The sequence below is a fragment of the Callithrix jacchus genome, chromosome 4 (genome assembly GCF_049354715.1).
Source record: "Callithrix jacchus isolate 240 chromosome 4, calJac240_pri, whole genome shotgun sequence".
Classification (NCBI taxonomy): Eukaryota; Metazoa; Chordata; class Mammalia; order Primates; family Cebidae; genus Callithrix; species Callithrix jacchus.
Window position 1 is genome coordinate 135,983,473 of NC_133505.1, and position 25,967 is coordinate 136,009,439.

A 25,967-nucleotide genomic window follows, 5' to 3' on the forward strand; every position below is an offset into this window, starting at 1 on the left:
CCCCTCCAACCCAAAATGAAAACAACAAGAAATCCCACTGCAAGTAGAGCACCTTCACTCTGAGCGATCCCCAGAGGCCCTGGTCAACGCTCCAGGAACTTTCCTTTCCTTTCCATTGACGTTTCAAACACCCAACACCCAGCAGCCCATCCCGGTGACTCATTTTCAATTTGTTTCAATGAAACGTTGGTATGAGAATAACTACTAGCATGTGTTTTAATAGATCCTGGTATCAACGCTGCTCCCTTTATTCTCTGCGTTGAACCCTCCATCTCCCACCAAAGAGACATACATATTTATGGCTACCTCTTTGGAAAATATGAATTTTTTCTTCTGGGTGCCTAGGGCCTCTAGGTACTGTTTGTACAGTTTGTGCACAAACAGGGGCCAGAGTGGAGATGATATTTATCCCAGGCTTGCTCACCACTCCAAATCCCAAATCTATCCACCAGAGACAGGATTACCCATCACCAAAGGTGTCTCTCATTCTCTAAATTATGCATAGATTGGGTGGTCTGATTGTGTCTGTCCAGATGGGGCATTCTTTTCTAATATATGTGAAGTACCATGTAACATAGCTATACTTTAGGGAAATAAGAACACCACTCTCTTTGCCTGCAGGCACTATTTGGTAGAATTAATCCAACTATCAAATTGAATGAAAGGTCAAATTTATATTGTATCAGAGCAACACTAAATGCTCAGATGTAATACAAAGCTTGGTAGTTTAGAGGAGAAACAGAAAGAAGGTGGGGGAAGGAAGATAGGAGACAGAAGGACGGGAAAGGAGGAAGAAGGAAGGAAGGGGCAGGAGGAAAAAGGAAGGAGGGAGGGAGAAGAAAGGAGAGGGATGAAGGGAGAAAGGAAGAAAGGAAGGGGAAGGAAGGAGGGAGAAAAGGAGAGAGGGAAGGAGGGAGGGAGGGAGGAAGGAAGGAAGGAAGGAAGGAAGGAAGGAAGGAAGGAAGGAAGGAAGGAGATAGAGTAGGAGGAAGAAAGGTGGTGAAAAAATGGAGGGAGGAAGGAAGGGAGGAAAGGAGAAAGGGGAAGGAAGAAAGGAAGGGGAGGGAGGAAGGAACAAAGGAAGGGAGGAGGGAGGGAGGAAGGGCGGAAGGAAGAAAGAAAAAGGGAGAGAGGAAAGAAGGGAGGAGGGAGGGATGGAGGGAGAGAGGGAGGAAGGAAAAAGGAAAGGAGGGAGAGAAGAAAAAGAAGGGAGAGAGGAAATAAGGAAGGGAAAGTGAGGGAGGGAGGGAGGAAGGAAGAAGGGAAGCTAGGGAAGGAGGGGGAAAGGAGAGAAGAAAGAAGGAAGGCAAAGGAGGGAGGAAGGAAGGAAGAAAATGGAAGGAAGGAGGGAGGAAGGAAGAAAGGAAGGGAGGGAGGAAGGAAGGAAGGAAATCACTAAAGTAGGTTATACAACATATCCACACCGCGTTTTTTTTTTCTCTTTCTCAAAATTACAATAATAGGGGATAACCATCAGTGCTTTTACATTTTGTTAGTTGTTTTAAATTGCTGTGGGAAGAGTCAGTGCTTCAGGCTGACATTTGTCTATTTCAGCTTTATGTTTGAATAGATGTACTATTTATTCTTTCATTGTAATTCATGACCTCTTTATAGATAATCAACTTCTATCCATATAAGGCATTCTTATCTCGGTATAATTTTATAATCTCTACTGTGCTATGACTCCTGCTTATATCATAAATAAACTATATTTTATTCCATCCATTGTTAGAATTAATGAGTGGACAGGTATAAACCCATTTAAACCCATTAGTGTTTATTTTCTGACATACAATAGGACTTAATCAATGATAAACATAGTTTCTTCCTGTTTCTCAGGTCAGATTATTACTTTCTGTTCTTAATAAATTTGGCCCATCAGAGGATTTTTTTTTCAGATTTAGTATGAAACAGTTTTGCTTCTCCTGAGGAATTTTTATTTATATTTATAGATACTGTATACCTCTTAAGAATCCTATCTGTATTCCCTGCTATGCATTGGCTACTAAGATGCTCAGAAGTGGACTTAGGATTCATTTCATTAAACATTATGGCATGGGGTTTTCTGTCTAGTAATTCCTTCCCTGATTTACACTATTTTTTTAACCTGTAGCATTAGTTCCTTTTATTTTAATTTTATCTTATATTAAAGATTTTTTCAATGACTGAAATCCTCCTTGAACTAAGTTGGAAATAAATAGGGACATTCCAAAGATATATCATTTATAATCAGTTCCAATACTGTAGGAAAGAAAATATATTGAAGTGCGAGGGCATACTTTTGAATGAGAGATGAAAAACACATTCATCTTTAGTTTAAGAATACTCAGAGAAGGTCCAAATCCTAAATTCCAAATTCTATATATAAATGGGATTTGGAACTATAATAGGATTTGGAACTATATATATGTATATAAACATGAAAATGTATGTCTATATGTGTCTATAAAAAGTGAAACAAACTTCTATTAAAATGATGCTTCCTTTCTTCTTTTGCTGTGGGGGGTGCAGCTCTAAGAAAGTCATATTGATGGGGCCAGGTGTGGTGGCTCAATCCTGTAATCCCAGAACTTTGGGAGGTCGAGGCGGGTGGATTATGAGGTCAAGAGATCGAGACCATCCTAGTCAACATGGTGAAACGCCGTCTCTACTAAAAATACAAAAAATTAGCTGGGCACGGTGGTGTGTGCCTGTAATCCCAGCTACTCAGGAAGCTGAGGCAGAATTGCCTGAACCCAGGAGGAGGAGGTTGCGGTGAGCCGAGATCGCGCCATTGCACTCTAGCCTGGGTAACAAGAGCGAAACTTCGTCTCAAAAAAAGAAAATCATATTGACTAGCACGTGCTAGATGCTTATAAGACAAATGGAAAATAATAGCATTTTAAAATTTAACTTTCAGTAGGAAAACAATGGAAAGAAAAATTAAACTAGACAGTTCACCATACAAAAAGAATTTTAAATGAGGGTAAGTGAAGTGCGGTGCAATAATCTGGAAAAAACTATAAACCTTTAAAACACTAATAATAAATAAATGTTATCTGAATTAAACTGACAGGTTTTAATGGGCCGTATGTAATTTACTTGTGTCCTGATGAGGCCATAGTTTTCTCCAAAGCTCATACCTAATTTTTTTTTTCGTAATGAAGATAAAGTAGCACACATCCCAAAGCTCATTTGAAAGATGCTATAATTTTATCCAAACATGTAGTGAAGGCCCATGTCCATTTGGGGGAGCTTGTATTTTTTTACATAACATGGTTTGCAACAAAAAGCTGGCCATGGAATAGCAGTTTATTCCATAAGCAGCCAATATATTTGCTAAAATATTTGCTCTTTTGGTCCTAATCACATTGCAATCTTTTGACACTATTTCAGTAACAATAATTGCAACAATTAATAATGTCCAATCAGAAATATCCCACCAGCTCATGACTGAGTTGCACAATGATGTCCTATAGAAACTTTATGGGGTATGTGTTCTATGTTTTGATGTTTTTTTCTCATGCTTTTTATTTTCTTTTTTATATTTTTCTTAAGTTCTGGGGTACATGTGCAGAATGTGCAGGTTTGTTACATATATATGCATGTGCCATGGTGGTTTGCTGCACCTATGATCAAAAGAAGACATTTATGTGGCCAAGAAATATATGAAAAAAGCTCAACATCACTAGTCATTATGGAAATACTAATGAGATAACATCTCACAGCAGTCAGAATGGCAATTATTAAAAAGTCAGGAAACAACAGATGCTGGCAGGGCTATGGAGAAATAGGAATGTTTTTACACTGTTGGTAGAAATGTAAATTAGTTCAACCATTGTGGAAGATAGTGTGGCAATTCCTCAAAGACCCAGAACCAGAAATACCATTTGACCCAGCAACCCCATAACTGGGTATATACCCAAAGGAATAGGAATCATTCTACTATAAAGACACATGCACACATATGCTTATTGCAGCACTATTTACAATAGCAAACACATGGAACCAACCCAGATGCCCATCAGTGATAGACTGGATTAAGAAAATGTGGCACATCTACACCAATGGAATACTATGCAGCCATTAAAAAGAAAGATCCTGACCTTTGCAGAGACATAGATGAAGCTGGAAGCCATCATCCTCAGCAAACTAACACAGGAATGGAAAACAAGACACTGCATGTTCTCACTCATAAGAGGGAGTTGATTAAGAGAACACATGGACACCGGGAGGGGAACAACATACACCAGGGCCTGGTGAGGGCTCAGGGGAGAGGGGAGAGCATTAGGACAAATAGCTAATGCATGAAAGGCTTAAAACCTAGATGATGGGCTGGGCACAGTTGCTCACACCTGTAATCCAAGCACTTTGAGAGGCTGAGGTGGACAGATTACCTGAGATCAGGAGTTCAAAACCAGCCTGGCCAACATGTCAAAATCCCATCTCTACTAAAAATACAGAAATCAGCTGGGTGCAGTGGCATACACCTGTAATTCCAGCTACTTGGGAGATTGAGACAGGAGAATCATTTGAACCCCAGAAGTGGAGGTTGCAGCAGGCCAAGATTATGCCACTGCACTCCAACATGGGCAACAGAGCAAGACTCCATCTCAAAAAAAAAAAAAATCCCTAGATGGCAGGTTGATAGGTGCAGCAAACCACCATGGAACGTGTCTACCTATGTAACAAAGCTTGCTTTCTGAATACATGCTCATTTTGCTAAAGCCATTCTTGTGTATCTTCATAATTTCCTCTAGTTGTTTACAAATGGTTTACATTTAATGAAATTATATATGCCATCCAAAAGATATGGCCATATTTGCCTTTGCCTTTTCTTCTATCTAATGTCATTCTTTTTCTACCAGATTCTTATCTGTAGAAGTTTAGCTTTGACTCTAGAGCACAAGAGAAATAGTGAGATTCTAGCTCTCATTTTTCCCTTCCTCTATATTGCCTATGCCCAGAACCTCAATTAGGTCAAATTTTAAAAGATATATCTTATGAAAGCTCATTACACACACACACACACACACACACACACACACACACATGCACACACACACATTCATTTAACAAAGAAAAAACATACAGCTTTAGCAGGTTGGGAAGTGGCATTCATTAACGTCATTTTCATTTTAAAAAGTGAATACATATGATAGCAGTAGTTACTTACATGCTATAATTGGTTAAAGTCAACTATGCAGATAGCATGCATTCAGACTACAGGGTGAGGTGGCACCATAGGTATAGCCAAATCTGCTACTGCTTACTTGAAATCTAATAAGCAGAAAGCTTCTTACATTTAATTATTGGTACTCTAGAGGGCTTACCACCTAGTTTGCTGCACCAAGGAGCTTTCAAACTAATCAGCCCATGATGACTGTGGTTCTAAAACTAATTGTGACACACAGCCTTGGTGATGTATCTTACTAACAATAGCGCTGGAATCTTGGGAGAGTTCTTTGGCATATGTCAAGGTATAACTATTAGGTAGTGGGCCAAGAAAGAGCCACCCTCACTAACTTCTAGGAAGGCACCACCAGCAATAACTTCTACCACAGGGTTAGGAATGGCCATATTTGTTCTTTAAGACATGTGATTCAAATTTTTCTGCTAATTAAACTATGGCTTTCTTAGTCCATTTGTGTTGCTGTAATGAAAATATCATAAAGTTTGTGGTATTTCTCATTTCTGGAGGCTGAGAGGTCCAAGATCAAGGTGCTGGCTGATTTGGTATCTGGTGTGGAGCTGCTTCCTGGTTGAGATGGCTGTCTCCTTGTTATAATTGCATGTGGTAGAAGGGGCAAGGGAGTTTTCTGGCATCCCTTTTATAAGAGCACTGATCTCATTCTTGCCCTTATGACCTAATCACCCCTCAAAGGCTTTGTATTAATCCATTTTCACACTGCTATAAAGAATTACCTGAAGCTGGGTAATTTATGAAGAAAAGAGCTGTAATTGACCACAGCTCTGCATGCTTAACAAGATGCATGACTGGGAGGCCTGAGAAAACTTACAATCATGGCAGAGGGCGAAGGGGATGCAAGGACCTTCTTCACGTGGTAGCAGGAGAGAGAGAGAATGAAGGGGGAAGTGCCACACACCGTCAAAAAACCAGATCTTGTGAGAATTCACTCAGTGTTACAAGAATAGCAAGGGGGGAGTTTTGCTCCCATGATGCAATCACCTCCCACCAGCCCCCTACCTCGACATGCAGGTATCACAACTTGAGATGAGATTTAAGGTAGTGGGGACACAGAGACAAACCATATCAGGCTCCTCCTCTAAATACCATCACATTGGGAATTAGATTTCAATATATGAATTTGAGGGGAACCTAAATATTCAATCTGCAGCATTGGCTATCAGCGATAAAGTATGGACTACAGGAATTTTTAAACCAAAGACATATATAACGAAAAAAGGATTCTAAAGATGCATTGTGGAAAGGGTACCTTAGATATTGACACTCAATTCTTTCTACTAGCCCAGTGTTTCTCAAACTCTAGGGTACATCAGGAGCTCTAAGAAGGGTTGTTAAAACCCAGATTGCTGGTCCTCATCCCCAGAATTTCTGAGTCAGTAGATCTGTGGCAGGGCCTAAGAAGCTGCATTTCTAATGGACTCCAAGGTGATGCTGCTGCTTGTTGGGGACCACATTTTAGAACCACCATGCTGACCTTCCATCTCATATATCCCTCCGCCTGTTCTGCTTGTCCTGACTATGTGCACCTATTTCAGGAGTTCTGCCCAGTGCAAATCAGAAAACTCTCTCCAAGAGTAGAAATTAATTTTCAGGATTCTCTATGTCATATGAGGTCTTCAGATACACCCTTGAATGGTAGAAAATGCCTCTTGGCCAGCCCAGACCCCTCATTTTAGGAGTTTTCAAAGGTAATATTAAATAAATAAGTATCAGCTGACAAAAGAGTTTGCAAAAACATCTCTCTTTAACTCACTAAAAAAAATGTCCTATCGAACACACTTCAGGAAACTTTAGTCCAAAACTAATAATAGAACTGTGTAAATGTTTCAATTCACCATTTTAAATTTATTTGACATAGAATTCTTTTTTCAAATGAAATCTTGCCCAGGACACCAACCTATAAATCAGATTCTTGGCAGAATAGGCATCATTTGTAGCAAACCTGAAGCACCTGGAGAATCCTACGATTCCAAGGAGCACAGTTTGCAACCCCATTTAATGCATAATAAACACAGACCCTTGTGTAGGATGCTATTGCTGGAAGGTGTCGTTGAAGCCTAATTTATAACCCTTCTCCTAGAAGGGTTATAAGCCTGAACTAGTGCTTCTTTCTTCACTCCTTTAAAAAAATGAGCACAGGAAAACTATGTGGAAATACCAGGGAAGGTTCATTTTCAGAGATCTCATCACAGAGTATTTCCATAGTTGGTATTTTTTTTTTAATTTTTTATTGGATTATAGGTTTTGGGGTACATGAGCAGAGCATGCAAGACAGTTGCGTAGGTACACACATGGCAGTGTGCTTTGCTTTTCTTCGCCCCTTCACCCACATTTGGCATTTCTCCCCAGGCTATCCCTCCCCACCTCCCCCTCCCACTGGCCCTCCCCTTTTCCCCCCAATAGACCCCAGTGTTTAGTACTCCCCTCCCTGTGTCCATGTGTTCTCATTTTTCATCACCCACCTATGAGTGAGAATATGCGGTGTTTCATTTTCTGTTCTTGTGTCAGTTTGCTGAGGATGATGTTTTCCAGATTCATCCATGTCCCTACAAACGACACGAACTCATCATTTCTGATTGCTGCATAATATTCCATGGTGTATATGTGCCACATTTTTCCAATCCAGTCTATTATCAATGGGCATTTGGGTTGATTCCAGGTCTTTGCTATTGTAAACAGTGCTGCAATGAACATTCGTGTACATGTGTCCTTATAGTAGAACGATTTATAGTCTTTTGGATATATACCCAGTAATGGGATTGCTGGGTCAAATGGAATTTCTATTTCTAAGGCCTTATAGTTGGCATTTTAAACTGACTGATAGCCATTCCTATGACTATGTTAGCAATGCTTGTGTTTCTAGCCTCAAGGTGTTCCAGCCTCAAGGTATTATGCTACAGGCCACTTTTTTTTTTTAATCTCTGACCAGAATATGCTTTGACCTACTTCTTTATTTGTGATTCTTTCTTTCTTTTGAGGTTAGAAACACCATGCTTTAATTGTGGTAACCCCCAAAATAAAAATAATATTGAGAAATATATTACGCTTCCCTGTTTGCTACTGATTGTTGTCTTAACTGCCTGTGTGTTTCCCAGCAGGAACACTCACGGCAAAATCCGCTTCATTTGGAGATGGCGGTGCCGAGCAGATGCTGAATACCATGTTTTCATGTGGCATTTTTGTTTACTAATTTACAAAATTTGTTTTACCCCCTGCAGCTATAAATGAAAAAGCTATAAAACTAAATGAAACTCTAGGAACTCAAGACAAGACCTTTGAGATAAATTTGGAAGGGCTTCAGAAAGAGATTGACCAGATGATTAAAGAACTGAGGAGGAAAAATCTAGAGACACAGAAAGAAATTGCTGAAGATGAGTTGGTGTGAGTAGATGCGTTGTTATTTTTTCATTTGACAAACTGAGATTCCAGATAATTTACAGATTCTAAATTTTTATCACACATGTAAGCAAAGAATGCTCTGTTTTTCCAACCTGGATATGTGTGCTATTGTATCATTTTATCTGCCTATCTGTCTATCTATCTATCTATCTATCTGTCTATCATCTATCTATTGTTCATTCATTTACTTATTTAATTGTACTTTACCATTGTTCTAAAATGAATCAAAAGCATATTCTTGCCTACATATAAATAATCAAGTAAATGATCTTTTCTGGTGCTACCCCTTCTATAATTAGGCTAATGAGCTTGCTTTGTTAATCACCTGTCTTAAGGACTGCTAGACTATCAGTTGATTTTTGTTTTAATAAAAATACCTTTGTATAAACAAAGTTATGACTTTACCATTCATGTATAGGCCATCCTATACATCTTATCATCTTAAGAAATGCTGAAAAGAAAAGTCATCAAATAATAAATACTTTCAAATAAAAGTTGGGAATTTGAGGATTGGGAACAGCGATAGTGATTTTACCCATGCTAAATAACGGTTATAATAACACACTCAATAAAATAGATACATCTCTACATTCATAGTCAGCTAACTTCAAAGTGGTAGTATTATTAATACCTAAATAATATATATTAAACCAGCAATATCAGCATACCTGAGAACTTGTTAAAAATACGGATTGTCAAATCCCATCCCAGACCTCCTGAATCAGAAACTTTGGGGATGGGACCCAGCAATCCATGTATTAACAAGTCCTTCAGGGAATTATGAGGCATGTCAGCTTGAGAATTACTGTTTTTCAAGTATTTAAACTTTCTTAATGGCTCAGAAATTATCGCTTTAGAAAAACTAGGTAAGTTAAACCCAAAAAACTTCCAGGTCAGTCAGTTGGAAGAAAAAGAAAAGCAGATTAAAATCATGCTATTCCACTAGCATGGCAATAACCTAGAATTCTGTTCACAGTTTCTAAGCAAACATATCAATATTCATCCTTACATTCAAAGTAATAGAGAAAAGGTCTCATTACAATGAAACAGGTGGTTTGTTTGATTTTAGTATGTGAAGTGAATCATAAAACTCATTTCATCAGTCAGATTCTAAGAATGACACGAGACCCTTCTGATTGAAAATGCTATTTTACTAACAAATTTAAAAGGTTTTTAAAACATCTGTTTTGCTTTCATTTTAATTAATTATAAGTGGTCTCAGGTACCAGTTTTCAACTTGATTTAGCACACAGTGAATCTATTTTACATGTTTTCTTATTTTCTCATTCTCTTCATGTTAGCATCTCTTTGTAACATGGTTTAATACCAATAAACCATAAGGCGGTGACATGAGCTCATTGTCTGTTATTGGGCTGGGGGTGGTTACAGAGCTGCAGAAGGTCTTCTGAAGAAAGTGAAGAAGCTGTTTGGAGAGTCCCGGGGGAAAAATGAAGCAATGGAGAAGGACCTCCGGGAAAAACTGGCTGACTACAAAAACAAAGTTGATGATGCTTGGGACCTGTTGAGAGAAGCCACAGATAAAATCAGAGAAGCTAATCACTTATCTGCAGTAAACCAGAAAAACATGACTGCGTTGGAGGTGAGTCTTGGGGGCACGTTTATCTCAATCTCAGAATGTGGGGGACAGTGTTGAACATGGCTGGACTATTCAAGTTGATGCACATTTACAAAGGTCAAGAGTAACAATTCTGAAAGGGTACTTCTAAGAATCAGAACAGGAAATGACTTTTTTTGTTTTGTTTTGCTTTTAATGACCAATTACCGTCACCCAAAGAATCAAATAAAATTTCAATAAGTTGAACTTTTGAAGGTATTTAAAACATTGAGGTACAGTGGAAGAAGTTCTTTACAGGGAGTCAGGGGACCTCGATCTCAATGACAACTGTGTCACTAACTAGACATACAAATTGGACAAGTCAACCAACATCTCTAAGCATCAGTTCCCCAAATCTACGAGTGCATTATATTATAGCATATCAGGTATCTTTAGATATTCATATCACATTATTTTGCAGCTTTCCCAATCTAATTCATAACCTGGTTCAGAGATCTTGCTGCCAGAAATCACAGAAGTTCCCTATGCTTTCAAATGCAATCTGAGCACCTGACAAATAACTCAATGAATTGACACCAGAGCTTGGAAAAAAATTGGTTCCCTTTTTTCTGTACAGTGTGTGTTATGCAAATGGTCTTTTAAAAGGGACTAACATGAACAGATCAGGTCTGGGTTTTCTCCTCCTTTTCCTCACAGACAACAGTTACTTAGCTCAAGAAATTCTGGGCAGCCTCTATCTTTTTCAGAGTGCTGATGAAACTAGAACTAAAACAGGTTCCTCCATTATTTTTTTCTTCTTGTTTTCAATTTATTTTTTAATCTTAGCATAGTAAGTTATCACTTTTCCCAAGAGTCAATTCAGCACATATAACAGCAGAAACCTGTATTTGATATTAATATCTAAACAACAACAACTTTCTCCCCAGAGACAAATTTACCTTTGCTGTTTTCAAACTATCTGACTCCAACAGGTCAGAAAACATCAGCAGACCTATACATCTTCTAACATATAATTTCAGCTTTAACACCAACAATAACTCAACACCCTTTGGCATATAGCATGTATGTAGAGATGTTTGTTGAATGACTAGCAATTAAATAAATGAACCAGGATTTTTTTTTTTTCTGAGATGGAATCTCACTCTGTTGCCCAGGCTGGAGTGCAGTGGCATGATCTCAGCTCACTGCAGCCTCTGCCTCCCGAGTTCAAGCAACTCTTCTGCCTCAGCCTCCTGAGTAGCTGGGATTATAGGCACACACCACCACACCCGGCTAATTTTTGTATTTTTAGTAGAGACAGGGTTTCATCATATTGGCCAGGCTGGTCTTGAACTCCTGACCTCATGATCCACCTTCCTTGGCCTCCCAAAGTGCTGGGCTTAAAGATGTGAGTCACTGTGCCCAGCCGAACCAGGATTTTTTAAATCTACTCATTTCTATTTTCCTTTGGATTAAGTAGTAGGAGGATGTATTACATTTTCTAATATATTTTATTTCTAGGTCCCTCTTCTGGGACTCAGCCTTGTCATTCTGGTAGAAGATTGAAGAGGCTTACTTTTTTTCTTAACTGATGCACCTAATCATAACCAATTTGGAGTCTACTGACATGCTAGCAGTTTTCCAGAAAAAGCTCCCTCCTGTGAGGTGGGATGCTAGGCCGCTGTCCTATCACAGGCTTCAGCAGGATTCGCCCTGCTCAGTGACACGCCAGCCGTGTGATTTACCCAAAGGTGTACCTCTCTATTTTATGGCAACAGTTTGAGAAATGAAAATTGCCTGTGTGGAAAGCATAGTAAGTATTTGAGAAATATTTCAAGAAGAGTTACATGGCACAGTCAACAGTACCTTCAGTCATTTCTTTTAGCGATGTTTAAAACCAGAAATCATCATTCTTGGGCACCCCTACAAATGCCTAGAGCTTATGTATAGTCACTACTGAAAATCTAAGTGGTCCTTTTTGGATTTTTATCTTATGTGCTGTGCTTAACTAAAGGCTTGTTAGGAAGTTACTGGGTAAAATAGAAAAGCTAACTGAATTCACATGAATAAGATATAGATTATTTAAGGTTGCTTAGATTATCATGGTTGCTGCTAAAATGGCTGAAAATCACGTGGAGTGTTTGTTAAACAAACAGGTCCCATGGGCTCCCACCCAGAGTCTGTGTAGGCCGGTCTAGGGTATGGCCCCCTGTCCATATTTCTAACACTCTCCTTGGGCTAATCTGATGCCTATACAGGTTTGGGGAAAACTGACACATTGCATCTATTTGATTGAATAATAAGCTGTATTTGAAATAAATAACTCCCTTATGACTGTGCCTACAATGAAGGTGATATAATTAAGACCTAACTTGAAAACATTTTATTTATTTTATGTTTAAGTATGTAATTTTATGTTTAAAACTTTTATCAGGCATCTACTTCATTCAGGAAACATGCCAGACACCAAAATTGATTGTCTCAATGAGGAGGCCCATAGAGCAGCAGCATTAGTGTAGCCTAGAAACTTCTCAAAAAGACAAATTCTTGGACCTCACCGCCAAATGATCAACTCAGAAACTCTGAGAATGGGGCTCAGAAATCTGTGTCTTAAAAGCTCCTCTAGTGATTCAGATGCAGCCTCACTGGTATAAACAATAAAACACCATCTCTGATGACTTCAAGTAATTTGTATTTGGTGGGAGGTGCACACATAAGCAAACCACTCCGTACACTACCATAATGATCACAGAGGGAAGCAAAGGAGTCTCAGTCACCCCTGAGTTTAGGAAGGGCTTTGTAAGGCCCTGACACTTGTACTAGATTCTAAAGGGTGAGCACTCAGCCACAGATAAAGAAAAAGAAGAACATTGCAGAAACTAGGAAAAACATATACAAAGGCATGGAGGAAAGAAAAGGACGTTTTGGGGGAAAGTTCAGTGGCTTGATAGGTTGGGAAGAAGACTACGTGTGAACAACTGGATGGATAGAAAGAAAAGATAGGCAGAGTGCAGACCTTCAGTTATAAGGTAATTACACTGTGAGACTAAGCTATGGAATTAGTTTTTATCTGGAAAGCTATAGAAAGCAATTGAAATATTGCAGTCTTGGGTTTAACTAAAGTTTAACCAATTGGGGGAATTTGAGTGGTTCAAATAAACTGAAGACATGGTTTTGTATTGGAAAATAGTGTGATATTAGGCTAGAAAATTAGGCTGTGATAATATTTATTTAAATTTCTGTCTGGTGCTACCATTTCAAGGTATTGCTGGTAACCAGGGTATTTGGGGTTGAATAGAAATTATTCTTGGTCTCAAAAAACTTATAATCTCCCCAAAAATTCAGACATTTTAACCTTTCACTCTACCCAATACTGTGATTTCATAGACTGGGAGATTTCAACAAAAATTTCACAAGAATGACAGCATCCTAGCAGAAATTGAGAGGATTTGAAAGAAAGGACAGAGTAGCAGGAGCCCCAGCACAGAGATCCAGAAGTGTAAGGTGATCTTAGGAAATGTTCAATAGAGCAGAAAAACTTTTAAAAGCTACATAAAAGTCTGTAGCAGAGATGGCTCTGGAATTTGGAGCCAGATCATAGAAGGCTTTGAATGTAGCCTACTAGATGGTGATGGAGTTAGAAGGGCATCTCCAGCGAGGGAGAGAGGGCCCAAGGGAACAGGAGACTTCATGGGCAGAAAGAGAGCAGATGAATAATTCAGTGAAGTAAATAATATGTATTGAGCAGTCTATCCCCAAATCTACCACTATGACCTTGTCAAAGAAGGCAGTGCAGATCAAGTAAAGAGTAAGTTGCTACATAAAGAATACACAGGCCAGCCTGGACCTTATGGTGAAACCCTGTCTTTAGAGAAAAATATACAAATTAGTCAGGCATGGTGGTATGTGCCTGTGGTCCCACCTACTTGGAGGCTGAGGTGGGAGGATTGCTTGAACCCAGAAATTTGAACCTGCAGTGAGCTGTGATGGTGCCACTGCACTCCAGCCTAGGTGACAGTGACACCCTGTCTCAAAAAACAAACAAACAAAAAAAGCAAAGAAAAAAGAAAACAAGAATAGACAGGAAGATAGTTTTCACAGGTTTCTGAAGAATCCACCACACCAACACACCAACAAAAAACAGGAAAGAAAGAAAGAAATGTTCAATTTGCAAAGCTCCAGAATAAAGTAAGATCTAATTAATTACAAGTTAAAAGTAGAAACATAATCAACCTTCATATTCAAACAGAATCATTGAGCAATTACACTCATACTATACTTTTTGTAGAATAATTCTCCCTATATATAGGGCTTTTTGTTGTTGTTGTTTCTTAAATATTCTAAGTTTCCTATCTTAGATATTTTATATACGACACCATTTTCTATCTCTCTCTTTGTATTTATTGCACTCATCTAATTTCCTTAAGAATATATTATACATTAATTTACTCATTCATTTTCTCTCTACTCCACACAAGCCATGAGGAACATGTGTTCTTCCTCACTTCATCCCCAGATCCTGGAACAGTATCTGTCAAAGGCAAAACCGTTTTTTGTTTTTGTTTTTGGTCCATGAATAAATAAAGTGCCATAAAGTAAACCCAAATACTCTATATTTTTACCAATATTTGTGAGCTTCAAATTTCCATGTTTCCTCAGTTCAAAGCTAGATTTCATCAGTATCTAATCTGAAAATTAGCCACCTCTAAAATCTCTTTAATCTCGCCATCATCATTTCTGATTGAGTATAAAAAGAAGCATATTTTGATCTTTGCATAACAATTGAATCCCTAATGTGACTCAATTAAAGCTTTTACAAAAGATTCTAACTCACTACTTTATTGGAATGAAAATATATATAGCTCTTCAATTAACACATGTGGAAATATTCTCTCTGCTTCCAGTGGCACAGCATGTTAAATTACCTTGATCCATTAATTCAAACAAGCCATGTTGGAAAGACTCTTGTATTTCTGTACATGGTATACTTTAAGTCAGCTCATACAAAAGCTAAGGGCTAAAATTGGCAGTTGTGTAAAAGAATGTTAGGCCTTTGGAAGATAAGATATGACTTGTAATCAGGGACATTTGGGACTGTTCCTATGTTTGTTGTCTGTGAAGAGTGAATGACACATGTCAGAACTTGCCCTGAATTAGTGATGGGAGTAGCTGAATGAGCCAAGTGATACCAGCACAAGTCCCAGGAATGGACTCAATTTTCTTTTTTTTTCTTTCTTTTTTTTTTTTTTTAAAGACAGAGTTTCGCTCTTGTCACCTAAGCTGGATTGCAATAGTGCAATCTTGGCTCACTTCAACCTCTGCCTCCCAGGTCAAGCAATTCTCCTGCCTCAGCCTCCCAAGTAGCTGGGATTACATGTGTACACCACCAGACTCAGCTAATTTTGTATTTTTCGTAGAGACAGGGTTTCATCATGTTGGCCAGGCTGGTCTCGAACTCCTGAACTCAGGTGATCCACCTGCCTTGGCCTCCCAAAGTGCTGGGATAACAGGCATGAGCCACCATGGCTGACCCATTTTCATTTATTTATTAGAAGATATTTGTTGAGGAAACTCCTCTAGGTACTAGAGATAGTGATACATAAGGCTGTCTTCATGGATTTTGTGTTATAATTCAGGAGATGGTCACTAAACCAATAAATAGGTTTAAGATATGACCATAAAGTCTGGGTGCATAGACTGATATACATAACTTGTTTATCAACATGTAATACATGGTATGTTTCATGATATTGCATAATACATTCAATGTGCATAATACATATGATGTAATACATTCTGTCCATTAACAACATATAGGTCAACAGGCTGTGCCTTTCTGCTGGTCCATGTATACGCATCGGTGATGCACTGGTGTCTCCAATTTTCATAACATAATCTTTGTTTTTAGTAACTACCATCAAAAGTAATCAAGATGAATCAATCTATATAAAAAAGAAAATAATATTATCTATGTTTCTATAGTTTGCGACCACTCTATAGAATATAATTCAGATAAATAAGTGCTAAGAGGAACAAAATAAGGTAATTATAATAGTTAAAATTACAGTGTTACTGTATGCCAGGCAGTGTTCTAAGCTAATTCTCTAATTTTAGCTTAGACCACTGCCTGGTGTACGATATATATCTATCACATGGGGTCCTTGTTAAAATGCAGATTCTGAGTCAGTAATTCCCAAGAATGGATTGAGATTATGTGTTTCTAATGAGCTTCCTGGTGACACTGATGCTGCTGGTGAATGGGCTACACTTTGAGTAGAGAGGAACTAAACATTTTATATGAAGCTAAATTACTTCCTTAAGGTTTCAGAGTTTGGGAGTGAGCAGAGCGAAGATCCCAAACCAAGAGGGCTGTCACTTGAATGTAGCGTTTAATCACTATGCCCTAGTATATAGAGAATGATTGAGACGAGGATGGTGCTATTTTAGATAGGTAATCAGAGGAGTGACTATTACCAGAATGGAGGGAGGAAACAAGCCAAGGAGTAGGAAGAGCACACAGTGGGAGGATCTGCAAGTGCAGAGGCTTAGAGGGAGGAACTAGATGTATGGACCTGGCAATATACTGAATTGATTGATAAAAAGAAGGAAAGAAAGGTATGAAATTAGCACTAGCCCAGTGCACATTTTTTAAAAATGTGATTTCTATAATAGAATGGACAGTATTTGCACAGTCCGGGACCCAGGATCTATCATTAAGTAGACAGAAATTTAAATCTTAACCACACTGTACAACGCGACCTTAAAGAAACCATTTACTGTCTTGGTTCATTCGAGCTGCTATAGCGAGAGACCAAAAACTGAGTGGCCTATATGCATCAAAATTTACTTCTTACAGTTCTGGAGGCTGGGAAATCCAAGATCAAGGTGTTGGCAGATTTGGTGTCTGATGAGGTACCCCTTTCTGGTTCCCAGACATCATTTTCACTGTGTCCTCACATAGTAAAAGGATGAACAAACTCCTTCACATCTCTTTTATAAGGGCAATAATCCCATATATGAAGTCTCTGCTTCATGACCTGGTCATCTCCAAAGGCCCCACTTCTAGTCTTATCACCTTGAGAATTAGAATTTCAACATATGAATTTTCAGAGAACACAAATGTTCAGACCATTGCCCTTTACTTGTTCAATTTCCCACTTATGTAAAAAGTGATCAACATAGGATCCAAAGAGTTGGAATAAAGTAAGAAAAGCTTATAAACTGCCTGGCACATATTGGGATCTACATGCATTAGCATTATTGTCTATAGAAAAAAACTATAAGTGGTCAAAGCTTAATATTATAATTGAGGCCATTATATCTGTAGGTAGAATGGTGATTTTAGGAACAGGAATAAATCAGAAGTATAAAGAATAAAAAAAGTAAAAAAAAATACACCAAATGGAGAAATAACAATATTTGTCTCTCATCAGTTTTACTCTTCTAGGCTGGGATTGCATTTCATATAGTTTTTAGACAGGCTCTATGTTCCAAAGCAAAATTATAATGTTTTCCTTATCAAACAGTCCATTTGGTTTATTCTTCCATGTGATAGTTTCTCTATTTCTTAAAAAGTACCAAAAAAAAGTACTTCTCCTAAGTTTCCTTAAAAATCTCACTTCAAATTTCACAGAAATCCCATTGAATACATCTGCTTATGTTTACGTTCACAAAGTACACATTTGTATGTAGATTCTAGAACTCAATATATAGCACCAATGTAACTATTCAGCACTTACATTTTAGTTAAAAATGGATACTCCATCTTTCTTTAAAAGTAGTTTTAATTCCTCAACTAGTATCACATAACTTTTCTTCACTTGGATGACTTTCTCACAATGAGAAGGAGAAATAACTGATACAAGCTTCTACATAGAAGAACTCTTGAAGGACTGGCTAAGTAGTTTATATTGTTCTCATCTAGCCACATTGTCAACAGGATGTACCTTTTTTGCCAAGCTTTTATTTGAACAGCTCAGGAAAGTCGGGAATACAGGGCTAGGTAGGATTTTACAAAAATGCAATTTTGATGTCTTGTTCACATCTGTCTACAGAAAAAGAAGGAGGCTGTTGAAAGTGGCAAACGACAAATTGAGAACACTTTAAAAGAAGGTAATGATATACTCGATGAAGCCAACCGTCTTGCAGATGAAATCAACTCTATCATAGATGTGAGTATTTGGTAGAGTCAAAAGAGGTATGATAATAAATAAATGGGAGCCAATGAGAAAGCCCAGTAATATAAGCAAATACTAGTCTTTGTTTTCTTGTGGAGATAAAATTATTTTGCATGATTCTGCTGTGACCATGCCTCTCTATTGGTGACAACTGGAATATCACTTTGTTCTCCCAGTGGACATGAGTGTTTGTGCAAGGGTACTCATTCACGCAAATCCGTTGTTGTCCACAGCGATGAAGGACATTTCTTGTTCCTAGAGCAGCACTTACAATCTGCTTCAATATTTATATAACATTGGTTAAAAGAGAAATGTAAATTTACAAACAGGCTTTTAATATGTAATGTCTAATGTCTTACATAGAGTGATATGTAGTCATAGATATGCAAATGGCCTAAGATATCCTATGAAGTGGGATTGTTTAAATAGGCTTTTCTTGGTGTAAGTTGACTTCTTAAATTCCTAGTCTATTTCATTAAATAATGACTTTAATTCTCTATTGTTTTTGCTATGTTAGTAAATTTGAAGTTTCATTTAAAAACTAAACATGTGGGCCAGGCATCGTGGCTCATGCCTGTAATCCCAGCACTTTGGGAGGCTGAGGTAGGCAGGTTGCCTGAGCTTAGGAGTTCAAAACCAGCCTGGGCAACATGGCAAACCCCATCTCTACTAAAAATACAAAAAGTTAGCTGGGTGTGGTGTCTGGGCACCTGTAATCTCAGTTACTCAGAAGGGTGAGGCAGGAGAATTGGTTGAATCTAGGAGGTGGAGGTTGCAGTGAGCCAAGATCATGCCACCACACTGTAGCCTAGGTGACAGAGTCAGACTCTGTCTAAAAAAAAAAAAAAAAAACACTAAACACTTGTAGTTATGCCTCATAGAGAAATTAGTAAAAAAGAGAAGGCTTAAATTTACTTACTTAAAATATCCTCTTCTCTACATATCAGTATGTTGAAGACATCCAAACTAAATTACCACCTATGTCTGAGGAGCTTAAAGATAAAATAGATGACCTCTCCCAAGAAATAAAGGACAGGAAGCTTGCTGAGAAGGTGTCCCAGGCTGAGAGTCACGCAGCTCAGTTGAATGACTCATCTGCTGTCCTTGATGGGTATGTCATTTATGTTGGAAATGTTTGTGTATTTCGATGATTGTCCAAAGGTTTTGACTAGCATAAATGGTAGAGAATCATTTTCAAATCCTGATTGCTGTTAACTATGAACACACTAGCTACATGGCCTTTCTGTGGAAAGGCTTAATTAGGAGAGTCTGGGCAAAGCTTTACTGGAGCAGCATCAAAAGTCTGAGTTGCAAGCAGATTCAAATATGGCTTAGTAGGAAGCAAACATAGCCCTAGGCTACACTTAGAAAAAAAATTATTTTCTGTTCTTTATTAGAAAGCACAGTGGTTGCCTTATTAGCATTTTAAATAACATATAAAACACATTCTGTTTCAAATTTCAGTTTTATATTTCTAATGGAATCAAAACAATTTATTGTTAAAAAAGTGGCTTTTTAGAAAGTCTTTCCCCCCCCTCTTTTATGCTCCAGGGAGCGATTACATTTTTTTCCTGTAAAATAACAGCTTATTCTAGCTGGGATTATTACATAGGTCATAGGAGGGAGAGAAAAGAGGGAAGTATATATTTGACTTACAAACAGCCTTCTGTGTATAACTGATATGCTTCTCCTACAATTTTGGGATTGTCATGATTAATAGAGGTGCTATTAGCCTCAAGAATAATTTGCCCAAAGAAATCTACATCACATGGAAGGCTTTGTTCTTATACTTAATACTGACTGTTACAAAGAAAGCAATATTAATTTCTGAAGACCTTGGACAATATATGCAGTATCATTTTATGTCAAACATTTGCCACTTTATAGTGAAGGGTGGGTGGTAGATGAGACAGAAAGCTAGCTGTCATCAGACCCAGGCTCTTAAGTCCTTACCTGGAGACATATTGGTCATTTGGCCTGAAACAGGCCATTTAACCTTCTGAGATTCACTTGGTCTCCTCGGGGAAGTGCGCCTACACCAGAAAGATGTTGTGATACTAATTCCAGTAATGTAATACAAGTGCTTTGAATCTCACAGCATGCTTCACAAATAAAGTGAAGATTTGTCTCATATCACACACCTGCTTGAGCACATGGTTGCAGAGGAGGATGTAATGGGTTTTTAAGATATGTTGGTAGTGTTTCACAGCTGAATTATTTAGAAATATAAATTTATGTTGTGGAAAACTACAAGACAATATAATAAGTAGATACCTCACTATGATTCGGAATTGTGATAGTTACACTGGCCATGATCATTTGGAAGCCAGATTTCTTATAGTTAGGATGTTCTTCACTTGAGAACCTGAGTACCATTGAGTGACCTGACATTCTTTTTTTGAATCATCCCACCAGAATTCTTGCTGAGGCTAAAAATATCTCCTTCAATGCCACTGCAGCCTTCAACGCTTACAGCAATATTAAAGACAATATTGATGAAGCTGAAAAAGTTGCCAGAGAAGCCAAAGATCTTGCAAATGAAGCTACAAAACTGGTAAGAAACAAATAGCACATGTGGAAGCCAAACTTTTTGAATTTTTAATATTTAAGTCAGTCTGGAAAGTCCCAGTAAATTGGCATATTTGTATTGAGTTATTTTTGAAAGCCTCTTTTAACATTTACCTAAAATAAATTCTTAGTATGGTATAATGATAGCAGAACTATTTTCTCAGTCACCCACTACCACTGTTAGGGTTTTAAATTATTGTAGAAACTGAGCAGGTTTGTGCTACTAACTCACAAAATAAAATGGGCAAAGATAACACTCTAGATAGGGAAATTTATCACAATTATGTCAAATGTCATTAGTAAAAAGGGAAAAAAAAACATTGCATATAATCACACACAAGTTGGTTACATATGAAGTTTGGCTATAAAATGCACTTTTGTAAAACATACTGGATCATATGCTTCTAAACTATACCATTTTTCTGAATTAATGAATTTTTATGAATTTATGAATTAAAAAGCTCTTACTCTTTGGCTGCAGTCATTGCTCATAATACATTTGGACCCAGTATTTTAGAGTTTGGGCATTCCATGTTCTATCACCTTATTTGAATGCCTCTGATGGTGACAAATCTTTATTCTTTAGATGTAAAGCAACAGTTTGTAAATAGTTGTGTGATAAACCTTGGTAGCACTATTTTAGTTTTAAGAAAATCTCATAGGAATTATCCTGAATAAAATGTTCAGAATCATCATTTATTCCTTTTGCTTCACATAGAATCTACCAAATACATGAGATTTTTGGGGGGAGGGGAAACCTGATTGGACATTTTGACTGTAAGTGAAATGCACATAAGCAGTGGTGTTAAAGAAACTGATCAATATTTCCTTTGCTTGGGTATAGGGCAAAAATGCTTTCTAGGATTTTAGGGATGTTAGAGATACTTACCACAGGCTTAGCAGGTTCGTTTGTGGTCATAATGAGAACATCATATTCTATGAGCAATTAGTATTGTTTTTGGTTTCTTTTGAATGAGCTGTACTATGTTCTGTTTACTTCTTATTCAACATAGTGGCATGATCATTGCAGAAGCGTTTCTATGTTCAGTTATCCTTTCAAAATGAATCTACTTTTCAAATGTAAACTAAAATTTTTATCCATCTTTTGATAGACAATTTTCTATTTTAAATACCCTATTTTCCACGTTCCCCATTTTCATTTCACCTGTTTTATCCTATGATTATTTTCAGTACCTAAAATGGTGCCTGGCATTTAGTAAGCACTTATGAATGAATGAGTGAATTTTTTATTATAATTGACACCTTTTATGCCTATTCATAATCTTTTATATCAGTAAAAATTTGCTATAGTCATTCTTCATCCTTATAAATTTCTTGTAACATTTTATATTAAGGAGCTGTTTAATTTTACCTCATTTAATACCTTCACTTTACACTTGGGAAACTCATGTTTTGCCCACACGAATGTGCACTTACTTCTTACCACCAATGCTTATGCATGGTAGGCTAACCAACTTCAAACCCAGAGTGATGGTAAGTTGTAATACAGTATTATTCCATGTCATTATTCCTTCTCTCTTTCCACAATCATTTAAAAAAATTTAATGTCTGAAAAATTACAAAATAAGTGCTATAGAGAATCACTGACTTATTAAATGACTATCAGAAAAGAAAAAGGAGATGATCTGTCCAGGAAATTTTGTGGGAATATGTGTCATGAACAGAATAAATAAAATTTTACTTTCAATAGATCATTATAATATAGTTCTATTTTGCTGGAAAAGAAATATATTTGAAAAACATTAAGTTGAGTAATTATCTATCTAGGACTAACATCCCATAGATATAATATCTGGTATCATTGCTAAAGCTACAGATCAACAGAGAAGAATGAGATTAAATGTATTACTTATATAAAAGAGCTCAAAGCATCATAATACAGAAGAGTCCTCTACTCATTTGAGTCTAGCTTTATAAAGAAGAAAGAGTGTTTTCAATAAATTAAAAAAAGAAACACAGCATACATTTGCAGGAGGAAAGCAAAAGGTCAAGTAATAAAGCAACCAATTCCCACTATGAAGAAAATGGAGGTCAGGTAATTTGAGAAGAAAAAAAATGTTGAAAAGACCATAAGAAAAGAAACGAAAAAATGTTAGAAACAACCTCCAAGCATAATTAAGACAATATTTTTAAATAAACTTTGGTTTTTAAAAAATTTGCTTGCCTTCCTATATATAAATACACATAGACAATCAAGAACCACACTGAAAGGAAACTAGGAGTGAGAAGGAAGCTGAGCCTTTATAAGCAGGAGGAAGCTAAACACAATTGGTTTGCAGTATAGCATTTCTTTGAAAAGAGTAATAGCTATTTGTCTTGCATAAATAATTCCATTAAATATCAGAATGAAATATTATTTTAAGAACTCAGACATCATGAAATAGCAAATGTTTTTTTTCTGTTGGTGCTGAGTGAGGAAAGTACTTACAGCATTTGTTTTCCTATATATAACAGCCAAGTAAATATCTCATTTAGTACCTCTCTTATGGGTGCAAGGAAAAGGAGAAAGGAGATATGTCACTCATAAAATTGAATAAAAATGGAATATGGAGATACAGTAATTTTTTCTCATCTTAGTTGCTTTGATCCCCAAGACTCTAAAATAACAGAGAATTGGAAGTATTTAAAAATTTCCAGGTGATAGATAAACTCGAAGCCTACATTATCCACTAGATCAGATTTTTTAAATTGTTGAACATGATAGGGTCCTCTAGAAGGACAGAACTAATAGGATAGGTGTATATAAGAAGGGGAGTTTATTAAGGAGTATTGACTCACACCATCACAAGATGAAGTCCCACAGTAAGCCGAGCAAGGAAGCCAGTCCAAGTCCAAAAGCCTCAAAATGAGGGAAGCTGACAGTGCAGCCTTCAGTCTGTGACTGGCGGCCTGACAGTCCCTGGCAAACCAGGAGTCCAAAAGCTGAAGAACTTGGGGTGTGATGTTCGAGGGCAGGAAGCATCCAGCACGGGAGAAAGATGAAGGCTGGAAGGGTCAGCAGGTCTGGTCTTTCCACTTTCTTCTGCCTGCTTTTATTCTAGCTGCACTGGAAGCTGATTAGTTGGTGCCTACCCACATTGAGGGTGGGTCTCGCTCTTCTAGTCCACTGACTCAAATGTTAATCTCTTTTGGCAATACCCTCACAGACACACCGAGGAACGATACTTTGAATCCTTCAATCCAATCAAGCTGATAATATTAACCGTCACAAGTTCACTCCTTGTCAACTTGAACCCATACACATATCCTGAAATCATACATAATCTCCAAATAAAGACAATAATAATGTCATAATTACACATAACATAATACAGCTATCCCTTATACAATTGGAAATACACTAAATCCTTAACATAAATGCTATTATATAAAGTTAACAACACTTAAATGCTGATATGAAGTCAATAAATCTTACACCACATGATAAAGCAAAAAGAAAGGAAATTAAGATATTTTCTTAGTACAAGTGTATACATGCACAAACATATTCTTAACAGAATAATGAGAAACTATTCATGACAATTGCAGTCCTCATTTCTGCAACTGGTCACGTGTCTTTAGCTGGTATTGATGAGTACCTGCTTCTACTACCCATTATGTATTCCCTTTGCCTTCTGCAAGCACTTCAGTGGGTCATGGTTTTTTACCTGCTGAGTCTATGGACCAAGTGGCAGAGCAGTTTGAACAGCAGCCTGAACCTGTTTCAGAGCCCACTCAAAATTGGCAGCCTTTCAGGTCCCTCAATAAATGGGCCAGAGTAACACACCCAGGTACAATACTTTCATCCTTCAATCCAATCAAGTTGACCCTTAATATTAACCATCACAGTGAATGAACAGTCTTTCTCTGATGTTGGCTCCTTGGAATGACCACCAGAGGCAATAAGTGCACTCTGAGTAGCACTGGGATATAAGGCCCTCCTCTGCCCATTTCCACCGGAAATGTCTTAGACGTGGTGCTTTTTCCATGAGGTATATCCAAACAACAAACAAACAAATAAAATACAGCTAAGGCAGAATGAATTCCATAGTTCAGGTTCTTAAAGATAGTGGAAAATCATCACACAATCTCCACCTATTTTGAAACATTATCTTCTTTCCTTTCTTCCTTTCTCCCTTTCTCTAAGTCACTGGAATGTGCTAGTTTGGTTTATAAAGTTTGCTGGAAAATTTAGGCAGTCCTCAACCTCTCTAGGTGTGCTGAATTTTTAAAAAATAAATTACATTTTCACTTCCCATGGCAAATGGAGTTTTCATCTTGCTTCTGTCCCTTTTCTTCACCTTGAAATCACTGTTGTTTTGTACAACTTTCTCTCTATCTCTGTCTCTGTCTCTCTCACACACATATATACCCACAATGTTCCTTAATATCTTCTAATCCTGAACTTTCTTTCTCAATTTGTTTAGTTAGATATTCACTAGAAGTGAGTATTAAGAATGGGGGAAAGTTTATACTGGTTGAACTTGGGTTTTCCAAAGAAACAGAACTATTAAGAGATGGATAGGTAGATTGATTGATTGATTGATGACAGATAGATGAATGGATGGATAGGTAGATAACAGATTGGTAGATGATAGGTACATAGATTAGATAGATAGATAGATAGATAGATAGATAGATAGATAGATAGATAGATTAGATGATAGACAGGAAGAAGAAGAGATTTATTCTGAAGAATTTGCTTACAGGACTCTAGAGGCTGTGAAGTTCCAGAATCTGCCAGCTGCAGATCCAGGATGTAGTTCACTTCAAGTCAAAAGGCCAGAGAAACAAGGGGAGCTGATGGTACAAAGTGCAGTTCAAGAACAAGAGAGAAAATGAGATGAGATGTCCCAATGCAATCTGTAAGGCAGAAAAAAGGGAAGGACTTCCTCCTTTCTTTGCTTTTTGTTCTATTCAGGCCCTCAAGAGATTGAGTGATGCACAACTATATTAGGGAGGGCAATCTCTTTTATCTGCATCCAGAAACACCCTCACAGACACACCAGAAGTAATCTAGGTGCCCATGGCCAGTCAAGTTGACACATACAATTTACCGTCACACTGGCCTTCAACTCCA

General features: G+C 37.5%; 1 protein-coding gene across 2 annotated transcripts in view; it reads left to right on the forward strand.

The window, feature by feature from the left end:
• LAMA2 (laminin subunit alpha 2) overlaps positions 1 to 25,967 on the forward strand; it is a 637,958-nt gene that overhangs the window by 502,749 nt on the left and 109,242 nt on the right. For both annotated transcript variants that reach the window (XM_054254427.2, XM_054254428.2), the window contains exons 36-40: positions 8,407 to 8,569; positions 9,977 to 10,187; positions 18,197 to 18,313; positions 19,267 to 19,430; positions 20,735 to 20,873. In XM_054254427.2, the coding sequence (XP_054110402.2) occupies positions 8,407 to 8,569; positions 9,977 to 10,187; positions 18,197 to 18,313; positions 19,267 to 19,430; positions 20,735 to 20,873 (794 nt within the window). The remainder of the gene's footprint in view (positions 1 to 8,406; positions 8,570 to 9,976; positions 10,188 to 18,196; positions 18,314 to 19,266; positions 19,431 to 20,734; positions 20,874 to 25,967) is intronic.